This window comes from Megachile rotundata, chromosome 4 (genome assembly GCF_050947335.1).
Source record: "Megachile rotundata isolate GNS110a chromosome 4, iyMegRotu1, whole genome shotgun sequence".
Classification (NCBI taxonomy): Eukaryota; Metazoa; Arthropoda; class Insecta; order Hymenoptera; family Megachilidae; genus Megachile; species Megachile rotundata.
In genome coordinates, this window is record NC_134986.1 from 3,071,942 (window position 1) to 3,087,617 (window position 15,676).

At 30.5% G+C, this 15,676-nt stretch overlaps 2 protein-coding genes across 4 annotated transcripts in view; both read right to left on the reverse strand.

The window, feature by feature from the left end:
• Nucleotides 1–15,676, reverse strand: part of LOC100882492 (uncharacterized) — a 355,400-nt gene that overhangs the window by 21,030 nt on the left and 318,694 nt on the right. The window lies entirely within an intron of this gene.
• On the reverse strand, nt 1,627–12,009 carry LOC143264229 (uncharacterized). Its single transcript, XM_076530329.1, has 3 exons — nt 11,688–12,009; nt 8,113–8,854; nt 1,627–4,334 (listed from the first exon to the last, which is right to left on the reverse strand). Exons 1-3 carry the CDS (start codon nt 11,823–11,825, stop codon nt 2,779–2,781), a joined length of 2,436 nt encoding a protein of 811 aa, XP_076386444.1. The 5' UTR covers nt 11,826–12,009; the 3' UTR covers nt 1,627–2,778.

Here is a 15,676-nt window from a genome sequence, read left to right on the forward strand (position 1 = left end):
TGCTAAGCTGAATTTTGTTGAACAGATGAACAATTTTTGTTTCTCAGTTATTAAAAATAGAAATCTTTAATGAGATTTACATATAAATTTTATGTAATTTTGTATTTAACAAATCCGTGTTATCAAGAAATATATTTATTTCTTTTTTTCATATTAAACTATGTTAACCTACATGAACGAAATATTGTGTCTGGAAAAGTTAAAAGTTACTTCGAAAATCATTACTTTGTAGGATAGTGTAGGGAGTGTAACATAGTTTGTAAGGAAACATACAGTGTATTATAGTTAGAGTAACGTATTTCGTGAAGTAGTATATTACGTTTTTTGCGTGTTCAACGGAATAGACGTACGAATATCACATCAAATCCGTATTACACTTACATTTAAATTTACAATAAAACCTATAATAGTAATATTGATGAAATATCTAATTAATTTATTTACAATATTAAGATATTATTAACCTTAAGTCAAGTATTATAAAATCATATTCTTTTCATAGGAATAAAAGTATGATCAGCGGAAGAAATGAAACAGCTAACAGATGTAGTGTAATTAAAATGTAATTAAGGAAGCTTGTCGAGTATGAAATAAGTAAGAAAAAACGGGGTTAGAATGAAATTTAAAAAATTCTTTTAGACATTTTTGTGTTTAATTTTTTCTTCTAATTTTTGAAATATGAATTTAAAAAATATGTTGCATTATTAATTGAATATACACGTTATATTATAGAATTATATTATAATATATTAATATTATATTATAGAATTTTTAAATGTATATTTTGTTTTACATTTAAGATATACAACAGTACATATACATATGTATATAAGATAATACATTAAATCTTTTAATAAATAGCAAACTTTGTTTTCGTATAAACTAAATACATTATTCTATAAATTCAGACAATGCATTATGTTATAAATGTCAGAAATATAATTTTGCTTATAAACAACTTTTGTAGCAAAGAAAAAATTGTATTAGTTTCTGTGTAAGAAAAAATGGAAATCTATAATATAAATTTGACTAACAAATGAACACCCAGTACTTCAGTACAGAAATCTCTTTTCTTCAATGTAAATAAATAAAAATTTATAACATAAACTTGACAAAAAAATCTTTTATTACTACAAAAATATAAACAGTAATTTCTATTAAAAAAAAAGAATATTCAGTAATTTCTATTAAAAAAAAATATTTTAAAACTACTTTAATTTTTTAAAAATACATCTTGCGGTTAAAACTTTAAAGAAAATTCACAAACACGTATAGCATAGAACAGAATGTCTTTGATTTTTTTCAAAATTTTTCATATGCTACAACAAAAGATATAAAATTTAAACTCTAAATTGCATCCTGTAACTAACCTTTCAATAAGGGTAGCAGTTTGACATATCGGTAAATTATTTTCTTTGAACAGTCTACTAACTGGTACATTCATTAATTAATTTGGTGCAAAGGCTCTTTTGACCTCTTTATTCGACTATACCTTTTGACAAAGGAATAGAAAACTTTGACAAAGAAAATAAATATGCTTCAGTTCAAAAATCTTTTTCCTTCAATGTAAATAAACTGAAAACTATAATATTATTTGAGAAATAAATACACATCCAGTGTTTCAGTAGAAAAGTCTTTTTATTTCAATATAAATATAAAAGAGTAATTATTTTATACAAAGTAGGGACAATGTAAATTCACTTTCAAAATCCTGATATATCACAAAGAACTATAAAGTCATAACGCGATAATATTATCGCATTATACAACATGGCGACTATCCGAGTGACTTAATTAAATCGGTAACAGGTGCGTTATCTGTTCAACCCCTCCTTTTCCTTTCCACCCCAACTTTGCAGCGCAGAATTTTAAATCTTACGATCATGATGCTTACCGTGACGAACAGAGACACAGAAATTTAATAAATCACAATCAAAGGGAGCATCTCTGGAAACTCAATTTCAAAACAAAACTTGGACGAACTTTCATCCTTAAACTTTATCGAACACTGTCGGTGTTTCAATGGTGAATTGAACACAGGAGACCAAAAGTCACGAAACAATTTGAAAGTGTAATAACTTTTTTATTCGGCGATTATTTTTATTGAATTTTTCATGTAAAAAAGATTGCTACTGCATTTTCTACTACAAATTTATACGGTTGACAGTGTACAATCTTATAACATTAATTTACATAATAAGCTATCTACATAATAAAGAAACCTTATATGTTTGAAGAAATTTAAAAAGATACACATCATTGTTAATTTAGGTTATTCATTCATAAGGGCTGTTTAAATAACAAAATTAATATTTTATATAATTTATAATAAAATATAAAAATTACTTCCATAATACACATTCTCAAAAATTTCTCTCGGTTAAAGATTTCAAATTTAAATACGACACTGTATTATTTTCATAATTGTATATCAAGGTTATTCCAATTTGCAAGATAAATACGTCTCTACATGTACAACTTTCAACAATTGTCACTCTCCGTCCATGTTTACACAACTTGATCAATTCATTTTTTATTTAATATATCTCTGCATTACAATAAACTCTATAAAAACCTCGTAAAATAATTGCTAAACAAAAAGATATTATAATATCAAACTCTTTCGTAACATTGATCTATCTTAATTCACACTATCTCAAAACAAAATGCATATTACCGTAAAAAATTTCACAGATAAACATATGTGCACATTGTATGAATACGATACATACATATATATTTTAAAATCTACACATTCTCAAAGACGCTCAAATCTTTCTACAACAATCCAGACTTTTTCTCCGCCATGTTCAGCAAATTCTGAACTTGCTGAACCTCGACAGTCGACAGTGTGGACTCTAACTCCGGCAAAATGGCGTCCGTCAAACTCAAAGACGCCAATTCTCCTATATTAGCGTCATCGCGGTCCGAAAGTACTCGTTTCAATTTTTTGATATACTTTTTTAAACTAGCTTGCATTGCTACTCCAGCTTTTGAATCGCGACGGGGCAGCTTTAATCCATCCGGGTCAATTTCTTTCAAACCTAACCTGACCCCGCTTTTTTCCATTCTCGAATTCTTCAAAGTCTTCCTATCGCTCGATGGAGACTTGCTGGACCTCATTCTCGTGGACCTTGAAAAATTCACGTTGTTATTCAGCATGGTGTTCTCTTTAGACTCCGCCGTTTTCTGCTGCGAACTTCTCGAAGCGGCAGACATCTTTTTTCCAGAAGAATGACTCCTTGTTGTCGTAGATCCCAAGTTTTTAACTGCTGTACTTCTACTATTGTCCTCCGGAGTCTGAACGACTGCCTTCTCTTCTTCCTTATTCCTCGAATTTAAGTCCACTTTCGTTCTCCGATTTTGCCTAACGTCCTCTTTGAAATTTCTGCCGCTCTCAGCCGCCATTTTGTCCAAGTTTGGATCCATAGGGACGCTTTCAAGCGCCTGGTCCTTTAATCTGGGACTCACTTTAGTCACCGCAAGACCAACTGTTCTGGATCTTGGTTGTTTATATAGTTTCGAAGACCGTTCGGAATGACTCTTCAAGGACTTCGTCGAACAATGATCCTTCTCCGCTTCTTTCGTTAACGTAGGCTCTTCAGAAAATCGTTGGGGAGATGCAGCAGAATTGTCGATCGGTTTTCGACCCATAGATTCAGCTTTGTCAAAGATTTTCGTCGATGGAGACCGATCCACCTTCAATGATTCTTCCGTTTCGCTTCTGATCGCTTCCAATTTGACTGGTTGATTGCTCTTCGGCCTTATATCGTTCTTACCGGAAACTCTAGCCACTGAAGGATCGGTAGAAATCAGGACCGTGTGCTGCGAAGTATTTGATCTCTTCATGATGGAACTTTTCCTGGAAGCTTCCAAATTCCTGGATAAGGTCTTCATCCCCTGTCCGTACTTCCTGTTGAAGGACATTCGAGCATTTCCGCTTATCCAAGGTTGAACTTCAGGTTTGTCCGCGTGGCGACGCTTCGAGGTGACGGAAGAATCGCGGGAATGACAAGAATGATCGTCGCGAAGCTTGCTGGACTCGCTTCGGACGCTCTCGGAGTCGATCGAGCTGATCGTGGTGCAATTAATCGATTCTCGTTCCCCTCCATCGACGGAGGAGATTTCGCGTCTGCCCTCTCGCTTATGCGAACTGGAAGGAGAGTCTCGCTTCGAGCTGGCTGAATCCGTGCTCGAAGTTGTTCTCGAGAATTTTGTCGCGCTTTTCTTCCCAGAGAATCGAGCGTACGTGGACCTCTTCGAAGATGTGGAATCAGCGCCTGCACTGGATGGCCTCGGATTCGATGATCTTAGGCTTTTCTTCATGATCGAGTCTGTAATACGCGTCAAGACTCGTCGGTTAGTGCGAGGCTGTCGATTGAAATTATATCGATTTTGAAGAATCCCTGTTCTAAATTTATTTTATCCAGTATCTAAACTGACTATGCAACCGTTGATGATACACAACAATATTTTCTATAAAAGACGAACAGCTTCGAACCGTAATTTGATACGAGTATAACGTTCGATATACCACGAAGAGGTATACAATGTGCAGTATACTGTACGCACGTAACATTTTCCGGGTCAACGATGCTTCTTCGCGTTTTATTGTTAGATGCTTATACTGGGTGAACCATATAACATCATCGTTTTAAATTACTCTGCTATTGATGGACCATTTGTACAAATTATTTTCAGGGAATGGATCAGTTGAAGTTACTGTCAAATAATAGTGAACCAAATGGAAACAATTTTTTGAGGTCGTAGTTAGCATAGTCGTTTAACGTAGTAAAGAACATAAACTATTTTCAAATAACAGTGGATCAAACGGACAAATTATTTTCAAATAACAATGAACCAAATGCATAAACTATTTTCAAATAATACTAGACCAAATGGACTTTTTTCAGATAATTATAGACAAATTGAACAAATTATTGTCAAATAATAGTGGACCAAACAGACAAATTACTTTGAGATAATAATGGACCATTCTAATAGATTACTTTGAGGTAATAATGTACCAACTGAATAAGTTATTGTCAAATAATAAACCAAATAGACAAATTGTTTTCAAATTATAATAGACAAAATGGATAAATTAGTTTCAAATAATAATGTTCAGTGAAGTGTTCGACGTACGTAATTAAATTAAAATTTTGCTTGGTGCATTTATTTACTAAGTTTTTGTGTTAACCTTTTATCCTTTATTATCTTAAAATGTATTTATTTATTTGTCACTGAGAAGATTAATAATTATCATGAAAGTACTTTTTTCCATTGCATGTTAAAAAATAGTGAAAGATATTGAACAAACAAATAGAATTTTATTAATCTTGAAAATTGTATAGACAAGTTACTAAATAAAATATATTGCAATTATACTAGAATCTTTATTCATAACACATTAATTAAAATTCAATAAATAAAAATGGTTTAAATATTTATTTTTCTAATTAATAAATAAATAAATATTTAAATAGAATAAAATTTCTATATTTCTTAATGAAGTTAAATTCCGCCCCCATAAAATTTTAATTAAAATTTGGTGTTTATCAAATTTATAACCAAATTAAAATTTCAATTTTTTTAATTTTCTTGGTTTCAAATATGTGATATTAAATAAATAACAAATTTTCCGCTCAATTATTAAAAATAATTAATAAAAGTAATGTATTAAATCGGTTTATCGATAACAGAATAATATAATGTGTTCATTTTAAGTTCCACCCTGTATATCGTTTCGACCCTGTGAAAAAGTATCGTGCTGAAATTAGCTTTCGATCCAATGGTCCTTATTTGAGGACAAATATTGATTATTGGGTAATAGTAATTTATTTTTCAGGGTCAGTTCTCATGTTCTGTCACGACCGGAGTGGATACGAAATATTGAATTCCATTAAAACCACAACTGAACTTATTTTGAGTTCTTGATATAAGATTACTGCAAATTGTAGAGCGATGAAATAGTTCAATAGTAAATAGCAAATTTCTGAATATCTAAATTCCTAAATTCTCAAGTTTTCAAATTCGGAAATTTTCAAATTTTTTAATTTTTAGATATTCTGATTTTCAATTTACGAAATTTTTAAACTTAAAATTTCGAATGTTTCAAGAATAAATATGTGTATTATTGAATTCTTGACATTGCAGTTTGGCAAACCAGTAAAACTCGAGAAATTTCAAAATTTCTTGTTCCTACAGTTTTAAATCTCGAAATTTTCAAATTATCAAATTTCATAATTTGATGATGTGGAAATTTGAAAATAAAAAACCTTCTACAGTTACAACTTTTCACATTTCAATATTAAAAAATTGAGAACTTAAACATTTAAAATTTCTATATTTCTACATTTTCAAATCATTCAATTTAAAAATTTGCAAGCAACATGGTTTGAAAATTTTGAATTTCGTTATATAAAAATTTCCAAACTTGAAAATTAAGAAATTATTAAATACATAAATTTAAAAATTTAGTTTGAAAATGAAATAATTTATATAATTTTAAGTTTAAAAATTTTTAAATTTGGAAGTATGAAATTTCTATATTTCTAGATACGCAGTTTGTTAAATTTGATAAGTTATAAATTGCAAAATTTGATATTCCTACATTTTCGTGTCGTTAAATTTCCAAGTTACCAAATTACGACATTCTTAATCTTGAAAATTTGGAAGAACGAAGATGTAAAAATTGGGGATATTGAAAATTTGAAATTTCCATATATATATAAGTTTCCAAACTCTCCTCTTCTTAAATCTGCATATTTATAAGCTCAGAAGTTTGATACCCTCATATTTCAAAATCACTCAATTTTAAAATTGCTGAATTTATAAATCCTTATAATAAAAAATTTGGGTGCTCAAAAATTTTTGAAATTATTTCTTAGTATTAAAATATTTAAATTACACATGTTAAATTTCCAAATTTGACAATTTTTAAACTTTCATATTTTCAAATTTTCAAATTTCAACATTTCTAAATTTCCATGTTTCTAAATTTTTAAGTTTTTAAATTTCTACATTTCAGAATTTTGAAGATTTCATGTTTATAAATTTCTGAATTACTAAGTTTCGGAATTTTTAAACTTCTATGTTTCTAAATTTTGAAATATTGAACTTTCAAACTTCCAATTTTTAATTTAAAATTTGTTACGATATTTATACCATCATACTTAAGTGTTCTTCTATTCAGAATGTATGCTATAGAATTTATGTAAATTATACAAAATAAATACCTAGAATTATCTTCGCAGCGCATTCACAATAACTTTCACGTCCTACAATCACAATTACAAAATCATAAAAAATTCCTAGAATTACCTCACATCCCATTCATAATAGCTATTCTCACATCTTAAATTTACAATTACAAAATTATAAAAATAAATTCCTAGAATTATCTACATGCTCCATTCACAATAATTACTCTTATGCTACATGCATGATTGTAGGAACAAGAAATGAACAAGAAATATTCTTGTAGAAACAAGAAATACAGTCATAAAATTATTTCCACACCTCATTCATAACAGTATCTCTCAAATCCTACATTTATACTTACAAAATTATAGAAAATTAACTCTTACAAGAATTATCCAAACATCCCATTTACGCTAGTAATTTTCACACTCTACGCCTGCAATTACAGAATCCTAGAAAATAAATTCTTAAAATAAATCACACACTTCTTTCAAAATAGCAACTCTTACATTCTTCAGCTACAATTACAAAATTATATAAAATAAGTTGCTAGAATTATCCATTTATCCCACTTACACGTATCAACTCTCACACCCTAAATTTACAATTAAAAAATCGTAACAAATAAATTTCTAGAATTATCTTCAGTACCCATTCATGATGGTAACCCTGACATCCTATACTTATAATTACAAAATCACACTTACCCACATGTATGCACCTACAATAACAAAATCACACTTACTCGCATATCTACACCTATAATAACAAAATTACACTTACTCACATATCTACACCTACAATTATAAAATCACACTTACATATCTACACCTACAATAACAAAATTACAGAAAGTACGTTCTCAGAAATATCCTCGCGTGTACCTAATATCGCAACGTTTAAGTTTACCTCTCTTCAACATTGATCCGGCGTTGACGGCATCATCGTAAAACGAGATCCTCGGCGACTTCTCATCCTGGCCAACGGCGTCAGCCACTTCCACGCGTCTCGTTTCCGTCTCTCTCTCCACGGTTTCCGGTTTCTGTGTGCCCTTCACCAGAAAATGATCCAAGGGATGCATATACTCCGTCTCTTTCTTGCTCATCCTTTTAGTGGCATCGTAGTACTCCTCCACGAAGTCGAACAGACTATGATGATAGCGATCGTTCAGGCGTACAGCGATCATGGAATCGTTGTCGTTCAGATGAATCGAATTCAGAACGACGTCGCCAGGTGGTTGAAAGTCGTCGTATTGCTTTCTCAGGGCTGCCTCCACGAGTTTGTAACGATAAGCGTCGTAATCGAACGCCGATATGTCGATGATGGGTAGCTCCGAATTTGTGGCAACGAACGAAGATGATTGCTTCAGTGGCATCTCCTTCGTCTTCGTTGCATTTCTTCTCGCTTCATCTTCGGGGTAGATTTGCCTTCGTTTGTTATTTCGACGAGTGTCCGCGTTGTCGCCACTCGCTTGCAGGATCGGCGTTGAAATTGTTTTCCGAGCGGAATCGAGATGAAGGTTTATGCTAGAACTTGAGGCAGACTCCGGGAACTCTGATGCAGGATAATGCGTCACCACAGGGTGACTTCGTTCCTTTTGCTGGATATTTCGACGAGTTGAGAAGTTCGTGTGCAATTTCATCGAACCGTCCTATATTCAAGAATAGTAGGTATTCGAGGAGTGTGTGGAAGTATGGGAAGTTAGGCTTCTTTTAGTTAAAGATAAGCGTAGAGGAAGAAGTAACCTACTTATATTATTTAACTAGTTTTTTTTAGTAGAACGATAAGGAATTTTCAGTCTGACTTTTCTAGCATTATTTAACATTTTTCTCACATTTTCCTAGTTTTCTCAGATTCGTTTTAGGTAATTTCTAGATGCGCTCTGGTCTTTGTTTAGGTTGTTCTTAGATTTTTTCTAGGTAGTTGTTAGGCTGTTCTTAGATTTATCCTAGACACTTTTTAAATTCTTCTTATATTTAGATGTTTCCCATATACTTCGCTTTAAAACCTCATTAAATTTTTCCCAGATAGTTCCTAGACTCTACTTCGAAATTTTCTAGATACTTTCTAAAACCTACTTGAATTTTTGCTACGTACTTCTCGGAATCTATTTGTTATTTTCCTAGGTATTTTTTACATCTTTCTTAAATTCTACCTAAGTAGTTCCTAGACTCTCCTTAGAGATTTCGTATATAATTCCTAGAAAGCCTGTATATTTTTCGTAGATACTTTCCAGGCTCTTCTTAGAATTTTCTTAAAAACATTCCTTCTGAAATAGTTCTTAGCTACTTTCTGTATTTCTATTATATTTTTTTTAAACTGATTTAAATGTTATGTACAAAAGCATGTACCCAAACACCCTTCAATACTCTTATTTGTTTACAAAAATATTCTAATACCATCTCGAATATTATCCACAAAGATTGCAAAATATTTATGGTTTCAAAAATTTTTCAAAATTTTGTAATTTTGGTTGCCTAGATAAAGGTTATGACTATCGGGCCTTTCCTTAGCTATATTCAACGTTGTCCAAAACTATCTGTATTTCCTAGATTTATATCTATATAATATAAGTATATTTCATGCATCTGTAATTATAATATGAATGTATAATATACAATTTATCAAAATATAACAATGAAGTGATGCACCTCTTAACGATGTTATTAATGGGTATATTTTTTATTAAATATAATAAAGTACCTGTACGATATCGATAATCGATAATCACATTTACTTTTTGTCCGTACACTCTCTTTTAATCAAAAGAAGCCTACGTTACACTCAACTGTACAAATAGTGATATTCGGTGTTGTCGAATGTAATTTTTCAACCGTGAGGTAACATTTTTTATTGGGACGTTGTGATTGAAGATTTTGGATCAGGAAATAGAGAAAGAAGTGTGTAAACAAGCATTGATTGGGAGGTATTTGTTTGAAGTATAATGTTGTCTCTGATTTCGATTCCTCGGAAATGTATTATTCTTAACCCCTACATTACGGTCGTTTCTACCGAAAACTATTCTTATACATCTGTATATTACTCAATATTCGAACGGAAATGAAATAACTTTGCTTATTTTATTTTATAAAATAAAATATAAGTATATAAATAATTTTGTTTTGTAAGACAAAACTTTATTTGCAATGAAATATTGTTTAACGTAATATTTTTATTATATATCATGCTTCAAAATATAAACCCAAAATATACCAAATATAAACGTTCTTTTGATTATTGTATTACTTTTACCATATTACTGTATTTGTTTATAGCAATCGATAATTTCATATCTGATATAATTTCATTGATATAATAATTATGTTGTATATTATAATATACGAAATGAATAAGATACCTTGAATATTATAATAAATACAGTCGTTTAGTAACAAAAATTAAAGGGTTCATTAGGGTACTAATTAACCCTTTGCGCTCGCAGGCACTTTTACTCTTGTCAGATGGCAACTTTAACTCTTAATTTAATCTGTTAACTACTAAACTTTATTTAAATTTTACCGCATGAGTTGTGTATTTGTATGTCAAATACTTTTATAAGTTAGGCTCCATTGAAACAAAATATAATTTTGAAAACTAGAAAAAAATATCCTCTAAGCAAAATAGTAGCAAATGCTTGAATCAAAATAATGAATCATAGATTTCTTATTTTAAATCATGAAACTTATTAAGAAGTTTCTATCAAAATAGTTAACGTTCGTTGAGATGAGGAATCATCGTCTAAGCCAGAACTATGCATTATTCATTCATTTTTATAGTTTAATTTCAATTAAAATATAAATTGAAACGTCTGTAAAATGGTTAAAAACTTTCAGTTGACAAACTTTAAGAATTCTTTTGATGTTATTATTTGCTAATTATTAATTGCTATTATTGTCGGTTTTTCAGATGCAGGTCACACAGATTGAGATAAAAATACAAGTTTCAAATTGTAATATTTAACAGAATAGTTAGTGCGAGTCGCCTGTCAAGTGCAAAGAGTTAATAAATTACTAATAGTAACAGTTATAGCATAATTCTTTGCAGCTACAATAATAATATTTAAATGAAAAAAAAATACGTAACTGATATTTGAACCATAGATTCATCAACGTATGTCAATCAAACTTAGCAGCTAAAGTACCGTTTAAAACAATCTTTCAAACAATTTAAAAATTCAAATTAAATAAAATCCCGTCTGTCCCTAAACTGTGGAATACGAACCAAGTTAGCAAAGTTTCGTAAATACGTAACACGTGGGTAACCCTCCTAAGTGATCGTAAAACGCCAGAAAATCTCCCTCGCATGCTGTATTTATTTTTGTCCCGTAAATAAATAAAAAACAAATTCGTCATTTCGATTCACTCACGCAAAGTGCGGTGCGCCTATCAGCTTCATCAATTTCCAAGGAATCCAACCTCGAGACTCCATCGAACTTCGACGAGACGGGTGAAAAGAGGAGAAAAAGGCGAAGGAAGCTTTCATACTGAGGAACGTTGAATGTGAAGGATCAAAGGTACAGCCAGTAGCACAGCCAAAGCCAAAGCGAGAATGCTCTCGACGACGAATGGTGGGATCGATTGCAAGGTTAGAACAAGCTTTCCAGGCACCACGACGTTCAGCATAACGTAGCCTTTCTTCCGAAGTGCTTGGTCGATTTCCGGTAGATGTGGTACCCGTTCGATCGCGCCTCATGTTAGAATCTCGATCATCGAATGGAGGCTCGACCGATCGATGTTCGCAGCCCGCACACTGTCCTCGGAAACGTCTTCCATAATTGAACAATCGCTGATGGCACCGATTCCGCTCGTCGCTTTTTTCCTTCGTTTGTCTTCGACCGCGTTGCAAAATGCCCCATCAAGAAGCTTTCAATCAGCGAACTTTACCACGGTGCGATGGAAACTAACCCCATTGATCGATGAAAATGTGATCCGTGATAGCGCAAATTTCTTATGGGTTTTAGTTCAGCCTTTTATCTTCTTCGAGGTTTTTGTTTGGTAGTATGTAAAATGAAATGTTGTGGAATTTGTTTGGTAATTGAGTTTTGAATATAGTAAATTCACTTGAAAGTTGGCATTAATGTACATAATTCGAATGGTGGATTACTAGGTTGTTATATAGGGCAGAATTACTTTTTTTGCATGGAAGTAATCGGCAATTTAGGTTTAAATATGTTATAGGGTAAATACATTGCAAAGAAATGTTGAATACATTATTTTTAGAGGATTAAATAGAATTACTAAAAAAATTGTTGGTGATCATATTTGATAGTGTACATGGTGTAGTGATAAAATATTGCAGATCAATAGAAGCATTAAATTTTCAATTTTAGGAGAACAGAAATTGCTTGAAAACTTGATAATTTATGAACGGTGAATGATAATTTTAACATTTAGAATTATTAAAAATTTGATAATTCAGTAATTGGATGATTTGATAATTTGATAATTTGATCATTTGTAAATTGACAATTTGACAATTTGACAATTTGACAATTTAATAGTTTGGTAACTTAATAACTTGTTAACTTGATAACCTAGCAACTTTACAACTTGATAATTTAATTGTTTTGTAATTTAGAAATCTGTTGACTTGATTTGGTAATATAAACTCATAATTTAAAATTTGAAAATTTGCAAACTCAAAAATGTAGAAATTTGGAAATACAGAAACATACAAATTTAAAAATTCGAAAATGTAGATTCGTGGTAATTTAGTAATTTACAAACGTAGAAACGTAGAAATGTAGAAATTTGGAAATATGGAAGCGTAAAAATTAAGAAATCTAAAAACTAAGAAATTCTAAAGTTTGGATGTCCAAAAATTCAGGAATTTGGTAATGGTTTGATAATTTGGTAATTTGAATATTTAGTAATTTGCTAATTCGTAATTTGGCAGTTAGCAAATGTAGAAATTTACAAACTGGATACCCATCAATAGGTGCACATGCACATCATTTGTATATCATTATTTTGATTCATATTCGTGTTAACTAAAATAGATAAAATTTTCTAAACATATATAATATCACACATTCTCATAATTAGATTTTTTATTAGGTTCATCAATTTGATTTATTACTACGTTATTAAAATAATTTACTTCAATTAAATATTTTTATTTGCGACACATTTAATTTCATTATTTCTTTGCTTATATTTTATTCTTATTTCCCGTATAAATTCACATTGTTTCATTTCTGTTTATCATTTTGAATAAATTTATCTAAAATTTTCCAGATAAGTAAATGTACTTTATTTATATATTCATAATACACATAAACCAACAATAACGGATAAATTATTAAGGCAATAAAATGATTCTATTATCACCCTATATTTCAAAAATGAATTAGTCAAACATTTGAATAAATGGAAGATAAATTATAAGTAAATATGTATTTAATATTTCTAAATGTGAAAATTAATATATGATCCATTAAGAGTAATTAATTCGCTTTCCACCGCATAAAATAAAAACGACACAGCTTCTAAAATTAAAATATTTCCAACCGAATTTAAATAATCCCTGACATTCGATGATGAAATTTCAATAAAATCACTGCTAGATTATCAAACAATTAAACGTTTCGAGGTAAAATAATAAGTGTACTTATTCGAATGTTATCGTTCAATGGTTGAATGTTTAATTGAAATACGATCACCTGGATAAGTATTACAATTTCTCTTCCGTGATAATTTTCATTTCGTTTTCATCGTATTACGGGAACAGGAATTGAACGAAAGATAATACGACTTTGACGAAACAATTGATATTATAATAATAATCTGATTCCTCGATTTATCCCAGATTCATTATTGAAACGAGCATCGCAAAGGGTGATCAACAAGCCATAATACGTACGAATTGGAAATAATATTTTGAGTAAACGCAACCTATGACTGAGCTAATGAAAACCGAATTAAATTACTTCTTTCAGGATATACAGGGTGTTTTTAAAATGGCGGTGCAACCGGACAGGCAACGAATTTACATGAACAAATAATAAAAAAATATGCGTAATATAAGTAATGGCGGTGCAACAGAAAAGAGGATAAATTTACATGAAAAAATGGGACACAAATATAAAATACAATTTTTTCATTCATCCCTTCATTTCGGGATAAACTCATAACAATAAACACAGGAATAAACTGAGTTGAACAGTATCGAAGTATTTGTAAAAAAAATTTGTTTGCAGCACATAAAATGATAAATGCAACAATTTTTCATTATTTTGAAAGCTAATGAATGTTATTAAACAAATAAATATAATCATTAATACTACTAACGTTTATTATCAGGCATTCTTCGTAACATTGTGGTGTCGATACTAATTTTTTTATATTTAATCAGTTATATTCGCATTGGAACCTTTTTCTATTCTTATCGAAAGAGAATGTGGGGATATTCTTTAAAATGTTCAAGGCATATTTTGAATATAATCTCGTCGAATGTTTTATAATTCCTTCAGTTCTTGTTTTATAGCGCCAAGAACAGAATAAAATATCCCCTCTTATGAATAGCACTCAAATTCCACAAAATTAAACTTTTGACGAGATAATTTATAATGTACTATATCGCTCACTAAATGCAATTATTTTTAATTTCATTGTGATAGTCATTCTTTTAACGATGATGATATGAAATGTTACCTATTATGTATAGGGCGTTTCCGACAGGATGGTACAATCGCAAAGAAGGTAACTACATGAAGAAATAGCCCAAGAATATGGAATACAATTTATTCATATGTCACTTCATTTTCGAAGAAACTAAGTTTGAACCGTTTCGAACTATTTATAAAACAAATTTGTTCACAGTACATTAGATAATAAATGCAGCGACTTTTCATTATTTCGAGAATTAATGAATATTGTGAAATAAATAAATTTAATCATTAAGGGGTAACACCACTCTAGAGCCCGAAAAAGAAGCCTAACTTTGACAATTTATTTTTGAAGAACGACAAACGGAAAAGAATTTCTTTTCAGAGGGTTTATTTAACACATATTGAACTACAAAAAAATATTTTTTTATTATCATTTTCGTACAAAATGGTAGCGACAGCGCACATCGTCGGAAACACATTTTGGAAAAACACCGCCACGGGAGGACGGATTTCTCGTTATGTATGAGTCGTGGGATAAAAACATCAAAAGAATTTATAATCCATGTACAATTAGCTTTGGAAGTACGTAGGGATTTTTTGATTAATCAATTTTTGTGGAAGTTATGCGTTTTTTAAGGAATGAATCGACTTTTTGCATGAAAAATGATCACTAAATTGTTTATACAAAAAAAGTTTACATTCAATTTAAAAACGGCTACGTACTTCCAAAGACAATATTGTTGTGAAGCTACTGTAAAAATTTCAATTCGATCCATGCAATAGTCACCGAGAAATCCGTCCTCCCAGTATAAAAAAACTGGTTTCAAGGAAAACGCGTTTGAAGTTTTATGAACATTTTAATCC